At 45.1% G+C, this 14,917-nt stretch overlaps 1 protein-coding gene across 1 annotated transcript in view; it reads left to right on the top strand.

Annotated features, from left to right (window-relative positions):
* The window catches only part of TCF4 (transcription factor 4), a 633,301-nt gene that overhangs the window by 561,512 nt on the left and 56,872 nt on the right, over nt 1–14,917 (top strand). Inside the window, exons 10-11 of the mRNA XM_075329425.1 lie at nt 13,249–13,316; nt 14,441–14,519. Of these exons, the coding sequence (XP_075185540.1) occupies nt 13,249–13,316; nt 14,441–14,519 (147 nt within the window). The remainder of the gene's footprint in view (nt 1–13,248; nt 13,317–14,440; nt 14,520–14,917) is intronic.

Genomic DNA, 14,917 nt, shown 5'->3' with positions numbered 1-14,917 from the left:
AACACTATTCTCCTTAAGGAGACTTTGCAAGCCAGTCTGGCTGCCAGGTAAGGGGACTTATAGCTGCAATGCCCCTCTGGGAAATATTCAAATTGTCTCTCCAGTAAAGGAGACAAACTCTAGCACAGCGCCACCTATTGGAAGTAGCGATCCTAAAAGTCACAAGTGGATTTTTGACAATCCTTTGCAATATGACTCAGGATATATAAGCCAGATCAGAATCCCAATTTGCAGACACGGTGTTTCGGGGTGCTTGCCCCTCGTCAGTGCAAAGTATGGGGGTGTCTGATCTGGCTCATGAGAAAGCTATGTGGGGACCACGGGGGAACACTATTCTCCTTAAGGAGACTTTGCAAGCCAGTCTGGCTGCCAGGTAAGGGGACTTATAGCTGCAATGCCCCTAAAATTCCACGGGGGAACACTATTCTCCTTAAGGAGACTTTGCAAGCCAGTCTGGCTGCCAGGTAAGGGGACTTATAGCTGCAATGCCCCTCTGGGAAATATTCAAATTGTCTCTCCAGTAAAGGAGACAAACTCTAGCACAGCGCCACCTATTGGAAGTAGCGATCCTAAAAGTCACAAGTGGATTTTTGACAATCCTTTGCAATATGACTCAGGATATATAAGCCAGATCAGAATCCCAATTTGCAGACACGGTGTTTCGGGGTGCTTGCCCCTCGTCAGTGCAAAGTATGGGGGTGTCTGATCTGGCTCATGAGAAAGCTATGTGGGGACCACGGGGGAACACTATTCTCCTTAAGGAGACTTTGCAAGCCAGTCTGGCTGCCAGGTAAGGGGACTTATAGCTGCAATGCCCCTAAAATTCCACGGGGGAACACTATTCTCCTTAAGGAGACTTTGCAAGCCAGTCTGGCTGCCAGGTAAGGGGACTTATAGCTGCAATGCCCCTCTGGGAAATATTCAAATTGTCTCTCCAGTAAAGGAGACAAACTCTAGCACAGCGCCACCTATTGGAAGTAGCGATCCTAAAAGTCACAAGTGGATTTTTGACAATCCTTTGCAATATGACTCAGGATATATAAGCCAGATCAGAATCCCAATTTGCAGACACGGTGTTTCGGGGTGCTTGCCCCTCGTCAGTGCAAAGTATGGGGGTGTCTGATCTGGCTCATGAGAAAGCTATGTGGGGACCACGGGGGAACACTATTCTCCTTAAGGAGACTTTGCAAGCCAGTCTGGCTGCCAGGTAAGGGGACTTATAGCTGCAATGCCCCTAAAATTCCACGGGGGAACACTATTCTCCTTAAGGAGACTTTGCAAGCCAGTCTGGCTGCCAGGTAAGGGGACTTATAGCTGCAATGCCCCTCTGGGAAATATTCAAATTGTCTCTCCAGTAAAGGAGACAAACTCTAGCACAGCGCCACCTATTGGAAGTAGCGATCCTAAAAGTCACAAGTGGATTTTTGACAATCCTTTGCAATATGACTCAGGATATATAAGCCAGATCAGAATCCCAATTTGCAGACACGGTGTTTCGGGGTGCTTGCCCCTCGTCAGTGCAAAGTATGGGGGTGTCTGATCTGGCTCATGAGAAAGCTATGTGGGGACCACGGGGGAACACTATTCTCCTTAAGGAGACTTTGCAAGCCAGTCTGGCTGCCAGGTAAGGGGACTTATAGCTGCAATGCCCCTAAAATTCCACGGGGGAACACTATTCTCCTTAAGGAGACTTTGCAAGCCAGTCTGGCTGCCAGGTAAGGGGACTTATAGCTGCAATGCCCCTCTGGGAAATATTCAAATTGTCTCTCCAGTAAAGGAGACAAACTCTAGCACAGCGCCACCTATTGGAAGTAGCGATCCTAAAAGTCACAAGTGGATTTTTGACAATCCTTTGCAATATGACTCAGGATATATAAGCCAGATCAGAATCCCAATTTGCAGACACGGTGTTTCGGGGTGCTTGCCCCTCGTCAGTGCAAAGTATGGGGGTGTCTGATCTGGCTCATGAGAAAGCTATGTGGGGACCACGGGGGAACACTATTCTCCTTAAGGAGACTTTGCAAGCCAGTCTGGCTGCCAGGTAAGGGGACTTATAGCTGCAATGCCCCTAAAATTCCACGGGGGAACACTATTCTCCTTAAGGAGACTTTGCAAGCCAGTCTGGCTGCCAGGTAAGGGGACTTATAGCTGCAATGCCCCTCTGGGAAATATTCAAATTGTCTCTCCAGTAAAGGAGACAAACTCTAGCACAGCGCCACCTATTGGAAGTAGCGATCCTAAAAGTCACAAGTGGATTTTTGACAATCCTTTGCAATATGACTCAGGATATATAAGCCAGATCAGAATCCCAATTTGCAGACACGGTGTTTCGGGGTGCTTGCCCCTCGTCAGTGCAAAGTATGGGGGTGTCTGATCTGGCTCATGAGAAAGCTATGTGGGGACCACGGGGGAACACTATTCTCCTTAAGGAGACTTTGCAAGCCAGTCTGGCTGCCAGGTAAGGGGACTTATAGCTGCAATGCCCCTAAAATTCCACGGGGGAACACTATTCTCCTTAAGGAGACTTTGCAAGCCAGTCTGGCTGCCAGGTAAGGGGACTTATAGCTGCAATGCCCCTCTGGGAAATATTCAAATTGTCTCTCCAGTAAAGGAGACAAACTCTAGCACAGCGCCACCTATTGGAAGTAGCGATCCTAAAAGTCACAAGTGGATTTTTGACAATCCTTTGCAATATGACTCAGGATATATAAGCCAGATCAGAATCCCAATTTGCAGACACGGTGTTTCGGGGTGCTTGCCCCTCGTCAGTGCAAAGTATGGGGGTGTCTGATCTGGCTCATGAGAAAGCTATGTGGGGACCACGGGGGAACACTATTCTCCTTAAGGAGACTTTGCAAGCCAGTCTGGCTGCCAGGTAAGGGGACTTATAGCTGCAATGCCCCTAAAATTCCACGGGGGAACACTATTCTCCTTAAGGAGACTTTGCAAGCCAGTCTGGCTGCCAGGTAAGGGGACTTATAGCTGCAATGCCCCTCTGGGAAATATTCAAATTGTCTCTCCAGTAAAGGAGACAAACTCTAGCACAGCGCCACCTATTGGAAGTAGCGATCCTAAAAGTCACAAGTGGATTTTTGACAATCCTTTGCAATATGACTCAGGATATATAAGCCAGATCAGAATCCCAATTTGCAGACACGGTGTTTCGGGGTGCTTGCCCCTCGTCAGTGCAAAGTATGGGGGTGTCTGATCTGGCTCATGAGAAAGCTATGTGGGGACCACGGGGGAACACTATTCTCCTTAAGGAGACTTTGCAAGCCAGTCTGGCTGCCAGGTAAGGGGACTTATAGCTGCAATGCCCCTAAAAAAAGAAAAGAATCCCAACCCCTATACACACTAAATAACTGGCCACTTGGCTGAGCAATTCTGTTCTCTTTGAGAAAGACACTTAAAGACATGTGCCATTCTCCAGACTCCCTCTGTCCTCTTCCAGTTTCCTATGTCCTCCTCTATTCTCCTCTGTCCTGCTCCATTCTCCTCTGTCCTCTTCAAGTCTCCTCTGTCCTCCCCATGCTGCTCTGTCCTGCTCCATTCTCCTCTGTCCTCTTCCAGTCTCCTCTGTGTTCCCCATGCTGCTCTGTCCTGCTCCATTCTCTTCTGTCCTCGTCCAGTCTCGTCTGTCCTCCTCCAGTCCCCTCTGTCCTCATCCATTCTCCTCTGTCCTCTTCAATTCTCCTCTGTGCTCCTCCAGTCTCCTCTGTCCTCCTCCAGTCCCCTTTGTCCTCATCCATTCTCCTCTGTCCTCTTCCATTCTCCTCTGTGGTCCTCCAGTCCCCTCTGTCCTCCTCCAGTTCCCTCTGTCCTCATCCAGTTCCCTCTGGCTTCCTTGAATCCCCTCTGTCCTCCTCTATTTTCCAGTCTCCTCTGTCCTCCATTGTCCTCTATCCTCCTCCGATCCTCTTTGTCCTCCTCCTTTCTCCTCTGTCCTCCTCCATTCTCCTCTGCCCTCCTCCATTCCCCTCTATCCTCCTCCAGCCCCTTCTGTCCTCCTCCAGCCCCCTCTGTCCTCCTCCAGCCCCCTCCGTCCTCCTCCAGCCCCCTCCGTCCTCCTCCAGTCACCTCTGTCGTCCTCCAGTCTTCTTTGTCCTAATCCAGTCTCCTCTGTCCTCCTCTGGACTTCTCGAGAAGCAGCTTATTTCTTGAATAAACAAAAAGATCGGCCACTAAAATTCATCAGGTCAAACCCTTATCCACGACATCATCTGTTGAGGAGAGTCATGAGGCTGCCATACAAATTAGACAATCTGACAAACCCAATTTTTCTAAGTGGATATATTTCTAAAGCTTTTATTGACATGAATCTCTTACCAGATGTCGGCAACAACTTATCCAGTCCACACAGGCAAAGAAATCAAATCATGGATGACTATAAATTTAGTGATGTGTAATAATGAGAAATGACACAGAGAAAAAGTATTAAACACGCTTACTGAAATGTATTTAATACATTATACAAAAGCCTTTATTGGTGATGAAGCTTCAAGATGCCTCCTGTATGGAGAACGTAGTGGCCTGCATTGCTCAGGTGGGATTTTGGTCCATTCTTCCACACAAACACTCTTCACATCCTGCAGGTCCGGGCTCCTTCTATGAACTCTGAGCTTTAGTTCCTTCCATACATTTTCTATTGGATTCAGCCCCGGTGCTCGGCTTGGCCATTCTAGCAGATTTATTTTCTTTCTCTGAAACTAAAGTCAGCGTTTGCCTTGGCTGTGTGTTTGGGATCATTGTCTTGCTGAAATGTTCCCCCCTCGTTTCATCTTCATCATCCTGGTAGATGGCAGCAGATTATCAGCAATGTCTCTGTACACTTGTCCATTCCTCCGTCCCTCAATTGATGTTTCACAGTGCTGTATGTTGAAAAACATCATGATGTTCCCACCTCCAACCTTCACTGTTTGTGTCTTTGAGGTGATTTGCCTTTTGGCCTCCAAACATGGTGTGTATTATGACATCCAAACGTTTTAATTTTGGTCTCATCGGACCAGACTATATTTTCCCAGTATTTCACAGGTCTATCTAAATGTTGTTGTAATGCCTGATTGGAGCCACAGACTCAGACTGGCTGTAAGGGGAGTCTAGAGAAAAGCCGCTCACAAAGCAGGACCCCAAGAACTCTGCAAACCTTTAACCCCTATACAGGGATTTGGAATTACACAGAGCCCCAGAGATTACTACCTGTGGTAGGCTGTAGTCCCTGGTGGTCAGGCAGGGTCAAAACCAGGAGATGCAAAACAGGAACCGAATCGGCAGGCAAGGGCGTAGTGAGGAGACAAAGCAGGGGTCAAATCCGGAACTGGCAGCAAGGCACAAAAACGACAGGCAGGAGGGTAGTCAAAAAATAAGCAAAGGTCAGCACACAGGAATCAACATACAAACAGCACATGAGCCAGCCGTACAGAACTATCTCTTGCAGTGGTCATGTGACAGGAGGGGGAATCAGAAGGGTGTGGTGTCTTTCCATTGGCTGCAGGTGAATGTTGGCAACTTCAGCTGGAAGACACACACGCCACCTACAGTCAGCCAGTGGTATAAGCGGAGCCTGTGCTCCGCAGAGCCACGGGCACCAACTCCTCTCCCATCACCAGCACTATCCATGGTGGGAACATAGCGTCGTCTGGCGATCGGAGCAGAAGTCGCAGGAGCGGGCTCTGGTGGGGACATGACAGTTGTTGAGCAAACTTTAAATGCTTCACAACCAATGACTTACCTAAAGGTCATTGGTCATGTGTGTGTGCACTTAATGTGGGCTCACGCGGCGAGTCCGCCTTATTCCCTGCACTTGACCTGATCAGCCGACAAGTGCAGCTTACACGTGAGGGTGGACCTGTGAACCATTTGCGCTGTTAACCCTGACTGTGCGATCTAATATGCACTGGCGGGGATCACACCACTCCCCGCCGCCATTAGCAGCCCTGTGACGCATTCACAGGGCGCCCAAGGGTTGTCATCACAGCCGGAGGTCAGCCGATGACCCATGTCGCTGTCCTGAGAAAGTTCCTGTGAATGCTGGCAGAGCGCTGCCATTCACAGATCATCAGCATTTCTGCTGTTCTGAGGGATGCTGAAGCATCTCTCTGAACAGCAGAAGCGATTGGGGATTCAAGTCCCCTGAAGGAACTAATAAAAACAATAATATATATATATATATATATATATATATATAAAAAAGTTTTTTTAAAAAAAATATGAAAAAAACCCTCCAAAAACTAAAAGTTCAAATCACTCCCCTGTTGACCCTTTGCATTGAATATAAAACAATAATAAATACACGTATTTGGTATCGCCGAGTTCAGAAATGCCCGATCTATTAAAATATAAAATCAACTAATCTGATCAGCAAAAGGCATAGTGAGAATAGTAATAAAAACACCAGAATTACGTTTTTTTGGTCGCTGCAACATTGCATTAAAATGCAATGACAGGCGATCAAGGCATCACATCTACCCAAAAATGGTCTAATTAGACACGTCAGCTCAAGACACAAAAAATAAGCCGTTACTGACCCCAGATCTTGAAAAAGAAATTACCACGAGTCTCGCGAAATGGCAACAAAAGCATTATTCTTTTTTTTTTACAAATTTCGGAATTTTTTTTCACCCGTTAGATAAAAGTAAAACTATACATGTTTGGTATCTACAAACTCGTACTGACCTGGGGAATCATAATACCAGGTCTGTTTTTCCATATAGTGAATATGGCATGACTCTTTTTGCAATTTGACTGCACTTGGATTTTGTTCCCCGTTTACCAGTACACTATGGGGTAGAATGAATGGTGTCAATCAAAAGTACAACTCATTCCGTAAGGCTACTTTCACACTTGCGTTGAACAGCATCCGTTGCTATCCGGCGCCTTGAGGAATTACGGTAACCGTTGCAGAAAATCGTTTTATTCCTCATAGACTTCTATTAGCTACGGATAGCAACTATGGCCTTGCATTGCATCCGTCAGCCGACACTGCGTTGCATCTGCCTGGTGGATTGAACGCTGCATGTTGCATTTTTCAGCGCTTGGCGGAGTGTCAAAAAAACGCAACCTGCAGGATTCCATCAGCGTCCGTTGTTTTTATAATGGACGCCTATGGTGGCGGATTCCGTTAGAATCCGTCATTTGATGGATTCCGTTAACGTAACCATCTTTACACAACCGCATACACAGATGTATAAAGTCAAGAAAAAAAACTATAACGGATTGCGTTATTTTGTACGATCCATTGCATCCATTGTGCCACTATATGCAACGCAATCGTTGCATCCGTCACACAACGCGATGCAATGGACGCCGTTCAACGCAAGTGTGAAAGTAGCCTAAAGCCTGCTTTACACCATACGATCCAGCCTACGATATCGTATGCGATCGTACCCACCCTCATCGTATGAACGGCACGTTCAATTTGTTGAACGTGTCGCACAAACGAGTAACCCCTCGTCACACATACTTACCCATCCATACGACCTCGATGTGGGCGGCGAACGTCCACTTCCTGGAGTGGGAGGGACGTTCAGCGTCATATCAACGTCACACGGCAGCCGGCCAATAGAAGCGGAGGGGCGGAGATGAGCGGGACGTAAACATCCCGCCCACCTCCTTCATTCCGCATTGCCGGCCGGGAGACGCTGGATGCAGGTAAGATCTGTTCATCGTTCCCAGGGTGTCACACACAGCGATGTGTGCTACCACTGGTACGATGAACAACCTAACGTTCAATATTTAGGAATTGAACGACGTGCGTGCGATGAACGTTTTACCATTCAATCGCAATCGCATGTAGCTGTTACACACTACAATGTACCTTACGATGCGCGTCACTTACGATATGACCCCGCCGACACATCGTAAGATATATTGCAGCGTGTAAAGCGGCCTTTAGAAAGGGGAGAAAAAAACAAAAACAGAAAAAATTTCCTGAGGGTGAAGGAATTAAACATGCTTGAACATTCTTTTTGTGCAGCAATGGAGTTTTGTGTGTTGAACGCGCATAAAGACCATGTATGGATGGTGAGTGCATTTCTTTGAAACAATGGTACCTGCTGAATCCAAGTCTTTCTGTAAGTCTCTACAGGTGGTTCTTGGCTCATGGACAACTCTTCTGATAATTTTTCCACTCATCTGTCTGAAATCTTGCGGGGAGAACCTGGTTGAGATCAGTTTATGGTGAAATTATGTTCCTTCCACTTTCGGATTATGGCCCCAACAGCGATCAAAGGAGCCTTCAGTAATTTAGAAATTCTTCTGTAACAAATGCAATCAATATGTTTTGCAACGATAAAGTTGTGAAAGCAGCTCACTGATTATACCCATCATGTGATGTTTCTTGTGTGGTACCTTGGTAATGAGACACCTTTTTATAGGCCATCAGTTGAACAATATTGACAATTGGACAATATTTAACTTTTTGCTCATGTAGTGGAGAAGTACAGGATGATCTTTCGGCCTCTCCTTTTCTAAAGACTGTAGACTAAAGACTACAGATGAGCTACCGGGCAACCGAGACCCCACCATTTTCGAGACCTCACCAGTTTTTGGGTGAAATCCAAGTACCCTTAGCCTCTTATAACTTCTCCAGATAGCCACACAAGTTTCCGATCTCCAAGACTATCCTTTCTTTCCTTTCTTGGGTGCCCCCCTATAGGTCCACCATGCCTTTAAATAATAGAAATAAGCCAAAATTGAATACTAATCAAATATATTAATGATTGCATTTAAGTCTTATGGTTTAGTGAGCAGTAATGTCATTAAATCAGGAGGCTTTATTTACTTAGCATCGACCCTGCCGTCAACTGCGTACTATAATGACTATCTATCTTGGACAAAGTCCAGATCGTTTTAAGGACCCAAAATGCCAAAAAAAATATTCAGAACTAGAGATGAGTGGACTTGCAGATAATCGGGACCGGTGGGTCCTTGATATCTTTTTTTTTAAATCCGGTTCCGATCCGAAATCTGGTCCCCATATAAGTCTATGGGGACCAGAATCCGGAGATTAAAAATGTTGGTAGAAGGCATAGGGAGATAAGGAGATAGGAGCGTGCGCACTGTACTCACCGAGGCTCCGTCATAGTGGCACACCGCTTCCAGGTCGCGCATTCACTTCCGGTGCCACACATTAGGCTCATAGCATATGTACTGCTTTTGATTCCCCTGCTTTCCCCACCCAGCGGCTGTCCTGGTGTCTGTAATTGGTTGCAGTCATACGTGCCCCCCAGCCTGTGTGGCAGCGTCTTACTGCCACCACTCACAGGCGCTGCCTGAGGGTCAGTATCGTGTTACAAAATAAATAAAAAAAATAATTGGCATAGAATCCCCCCATAATATGACACCCAACACAGATAAAGCCCATGGCTACATACTGCAACCCCCAGCCATGTGCTTATCTTGGCTGTGTATCAAAATACAAGAAACCAAATGTGGCTTTTTTTTTTTAAATTAAATGTTTGGTTTTTTTGGTTTTTTTTTTTCAAAAAACGACGTGCGGTCCTCCCCCCTAATTTTGATACCCAGCCAAGATAAAACCCAACAGTTGGGGGATTTTATTCTCAGACTGGGGTGATCCATGCTTATTGGACCGCCCCCAGCCTGAAAAATAGCAGCCTGCAGCCGCCCAAGATTGCAGCAAGCCTGGTGCTTTACCCGACTCTTTCCAATTGCCCTGGTGCAGTGGCAATCAGGGTACTGAGAAAGTTAATGGCAGCCCACAGAAGTCCTAAATTAGCGATGGCAGGCGTCTATGAGACACCCCCATCATTAATTTGTAAGTGAAAGTAAATAAACACAAACACCGAAACAATTCTTTATTTGAAATAAAATACAAAAAACACCCTCTTTCACCAGTTTGTTAACCCTAAAACACACCTGCAGGTCTGACGTAAAGCACATGAGGTCTCATGACGATTCAGCTCTGCTATATGTAAGTCACAGCAAGCGGCCATAGAGCATGACTGCTCGCTGTGACTGCAGACAGACACTGAACCTTGCGATCAGCAGTGATGTCACTCAGGTGATATGTGGTCACAGGTAGGAACGTCCAGCTGTTACCAGAAATCATCTGAGTGGCGTCACCACTGATTGCGGCTCAGTCTCTGTCTGCAGTGAATAGACCCACACACCACTTAGAAAAGTGCTGAATTCATCAAGTTGCCTGCACCTCTTAATGAATTTTGAGCGTCTTGTACTCCATCAAGTGTGGTGTAGCACAACTGTGCACTGCGCTGGTCTTGCTGAATCAGTGCCATTGGCATTACTAATCTTGGTGCAACATCTAAAGAGCTAAAACTCCATAGGGGTTTCATGTCGAGCCTTTTTTAACACGGTATGTATATAGGGCAAATTTTGAGTGGTAATGCTCAAGGAAGGATGGCCACATAGTCATTCCTCGCCTTGACATTCCCACCTAATACGGTAGATGTCGAAGGCAATGTGAAGGATTGAGGTTCGTGAGTTATAGGCTATGCAAAACTGCTGATCTCATTTATGAACTTGAGGATAAATTTCCCTAAAAATGGTAGAACCTCCCAAAAAGTTGGGTTAAAGTAGAAACTATGTAAAAGTTTATATTTGACATATCTGGAATCATACCACATGATTTTTTGTTTGCTCCTCCAACTTGGCCAAGAAGTTTAGTCTTCTCTTTAACTTTTTTCAAATATATTAATGTGAGGCCAAATATTTCATCTATTACACCATTAAACCAAGGATGGACCTGAGATCAAGTCAAGAAGTTTTTAGCTAGGACTTCAGATGGCAATAAAGTAGGAGGTTGATTGAGGCAATCTTGTAAGTGCATGAAATATCTAACTCGTGGATGGTTTAAATGTCTTAAGTCATGACAGTCACGTTGGGTCTGACGAATTTGACATCAAGTACACCATTAAAAACCACAGAATTTGCGAACCAAGGATGGATCTGGGATCAAGTCAACAACTTTTTAGCTAGGACATCCCAACATGAGTCCATTGTCATATAATATTGAAAAGTTCTTGACCAGAATTCAGATCCAGTGTAACTATTATGAGATAGTGGTAACCATTGGACATTATGTCACCAACCCTGCCCTACTGGGACATCAGATGGTACTAAAGTAGGAGGTTGATTGAGTCAATCTTGTTAGTGAATGAAATATGTAATTCGTGGATGGTTGAAATGTCTTAAGTCATGACAGTCACATCGGTTCTTACAAAGTTGCCCAGTAGGATCGTGATGGAATAGTCTGTTCTTATAGATACTAATGGTGTTGTTTTGAGAAGGTGTTAGGCAAATCTTGATCTTTTTGGACATGGTAGACATCATCAACTAAAATCATAGGTCATTCTAGTCATGTGGCATTATAGGAATAGCCATTGCTATCTCCAGCCATAGATTGGTCATAATGCCAGCTAGAGTTGAGCAAAAATATTTGGCGGACCCTGGTTTAGCAGCCACGTTGGTAGTCCAGAGTTCTAAAAACCTCCTCCTACCTGCCGGCATCCACGACTCATCTTCTGATCAGTGTGATGTCATGCATATATTACACCACAACAATACTGTCACACCAAACCTACCATTCAGAGGAGGAGCCAGGGATGCCAGTAGTCAGAAAGAGGTTTGCATGGCTCTTGACTACAAATGTAGCTTCTGGACCAAGGTCCTGCAAATCTTTTTACTCCACTCTAATCTGACAATTTTAGAATGAGGGTGGTATGGAGTTCATACTTTTCCTTTAATGTCGGGGCGTAAGTGTCACGGTTGTCTCCCTGCTGTTTAGAGACTAGTGACAGGTTTTGGACTAGAGCCTCTCTTTTCCATCTTGACTCCTCGTTTAAATAGTTTCCTTTGTTTTGGTGTCTCATGAGTTAATGTCAGTTTTGTTGCCAGTAGCTCTTAGCAGTGCAGGTCAGCTGTAGCTGCCTTGAGCCCACGTCCCTTTAGGTTTAAATAGTGGGGTTTTCCTAGCAGTCCTTGCTGTTGATATAGAATTCATTCTACTCTGGCCATCCTGGTGGAAGGAGCTGATGAGGAATTGTCCTGTGCCCATCCAATTTATACTTTGGAGTCTGTCTGCAGCCATGGAGTTTGGTATTTGTATCCTTCTGTTTATCCTTGTCTTTCTTTTTACCTCTGTGTTTATTAATGTAGCGGTGGGATTAGTGTCTCCTGCTGGCCATTTCACTAACCAGTGGTGTTTGCAGGGCTAGTGAGGGATTAGGTATCTGACTCGGCAACAGGTTGAAACACCCTGTATAAGGACACCATGGAGCTGAGGTAACAGCTTGAGGTGGGTTCAGGAGATGTCCCCTCCATTGTTAAAGTGTCTCCGGTGTCCTCCCTTTGTTTGGGGTGTTTTGTAGTTCCGACAGCTAAATAGGAAAGGGTTCTTTACAGTTAGAGCAGTAAGACTGTGGCATGCCGACCACAAGAGGTAGTAATGGCAGATACTATAACAGCTTTTAAAAAAGGGCTGGATGATTTCCTCAGTACACAAAACATTGTTGGTTATAAATGACTTAGTGACCAAATGTAGAACTGGTGGAGGAAGGTTGAACTAGATGGACCTAGGTCTTTTTTCAACCTAAGTAACTATGTAACTATGTCAGATGCCCGGGCGTTGGTCTGAACGCGTGTGTCACGTGGTACATACGGACGTCTACTCCTTGCATGACAGTAAGAAGGATCAGGTTGTTGGTTTTCAACATGTCCAATCCTTTTGTTCTCAGGGAAGACAAGCCGCCTCCACTCTTGTCTGACTGTAACTGCCCATTAATAACACATGTAATCCAGCCTAAGCTTGTGTGTTGGGCAGCTAGAAGGAATAGCAGTCAACCGGTGTGTGGCCAACTAAAGCTGTGGCTATCGGCCTAGGTAGACCGCCCCTTGACCGTACACCTTTTCCAAGTTCTTGCTAGGTAAATGCGTCCTCTTAGAAGGAAAGTCCAAATTGACTATTCACTGGAGAAGTTTATGAATGTGATGATCTTGTCCCCTCCAGCGTGGAGAATCTGGTGTTGCCCGGGCACCAAACGCCATAATTATAGCCTATGTGACTGAGTAACCTGCCGAGTTTATATTTTGCTCATACAAATGTAACATGAATATATTTGACATCTACCTCAGCAAACAAATTAATGCTAATTAAAGATTAATGCGATATAATTAGCATAAAAATGCGATTACATTATGGGTAAGTGGACCAGGAATAGACACCTGTACCGTGCCTCTACGCTCCTTGTAATACTCCCGCTTTTGTTTTCGCAGCAAACAGAAGCAGCGGAGCAGCGGGAAGCTCGCAGACCGGAGATGCGCTGGGAAAAGCTCTGGCATCAGTAAGCGCCTAATGATTTCCAAAATTCGCTCAGCTTTCTTGGCGACAGGTTTCTATTAAATCTGTGTATAAGTACAAATGTGCCCGAGCTGAGCCTGTCATTACCATCGTTAAGGAGGATTTCACATTGTTATCGGTTTTACATAGGGCTGCAGGTAAAGGCAGATCAGCTCTGTTACATCTGTACATAGAAGAGTAGGAAGCGTGATTGCTACGTCACCCCTTATCAAGTTCCCTCCAAGTCAATCACTTACGTAGGTGATCTTTAGGTACTTAAATAGGAAGATCATACTGAGAGGTTACTTTTAAAGGTTTAGTTAAAACCAATATGGCTGACGTTACATCCAGTTGACAACCAATATGGCTGACGTTACATCCAGTTGACAACCAATATGGCTGACATTACATCCAGTTGACAACCAATATGTCTGACGTTACATCCAGTTGACAACCAATATGGCTGACATTACATCCAGTTGACAACCAATATGGCTGACGTTACATCCAGGTGACAACCAATATGGTTGATGTTACATCCAGTTGACAACCAATATGGCTGACGTTACATCCAGGTGACAACCAATATGGCTGATGTTACATCCAGGTGACAACCAATATGGCTTACATTACATCCAGTTGACAACCAATATGGCTGATGTTACATCCAGGTGACAACCAATATGGCTGACATTACGTCTAGGTGACAACCAATATGGCTGACGTTACATCCAGGTGACAAACCAATATGGCTGACATTACATCTAGGTGACAACCAATATGGCTGACATTACGTGTAGGTGACAACCAATATGGCTGACATTACATCTAGGTGACAACCAATATGGCTGCCATTACAACCAGGTGACAACCAATACATTACAGTTGGATTATCATGGTTATTAAAGCTGATTGACAATAAATATGATGACCATCTGTCCCAGCTAATATGGCTGCCCTTCTAGCTGAGTGATAACCTTATAAATAGCTGTAGTGTTGATCTTATTGGTCATCTGCCTATATTAGCATAGATTTTCTATCCCTATATCTCTAGAATCACATGAATGTGTATAAGGTGATGTATATATCTATTGTATATGGAACTTATGAGACTTTTGTATATTTTAGATCTATTCACCTGATCACACCAACAACAGTTTTCCTTCCAATCCTTCAACTCCAGTGGGGTCTCCGCCATCTCTCTCAGGTATGATATGTCGCCAGATTTCCTCAACGTTATCACCTATAGAGTCTATGATAGAAAACAAATGACAAAATACACAGCAGCGCCTTGTGAAAGCGCGCACAAAGATGTCCGCCAACATTGAATTTATTTTGAATAGTATTACTGCACTGTAGACTATACACTGTACTTGCCCAGCAGTGTAACCTCTTAGGTGTCTCTGTCAATTGTGACAGCGTCATCAAAGAGTTTGGAAATTGGAAGAGGTATCGATACCCATCAGTAGCCCCTACAACACTGGGGGGCATCATGGCGGCTGGAGAAGGGGGACATGTGAAGCCATGTTTGGACAGAATCATTAAAGAGGTTGGAAATTGGAAGAGGTATCCAATACCCATCAGCCACCCCTATAACACTGGGGG

This window comes from Anomaloglossus baeobatrachus, chromosome 1, assembly GCF_048569485.1.
Source record: "Anomaloglossus baeobatrachus isolate aAnoBae1 chromosome 1, aAnoBae1.hap1, whole genome shotgun sequence".
NCBI lineage: Eukaryota > Metazoa > Chordata > Amphibia > Anura > Aromobatidae > Anomaloglossus > Anomaloglossus baeobatrachus.
Note: the sequence above shows the minus strand (reverse complement) of the source record. Positions and strands in the feature narration are given on the sequence as shown.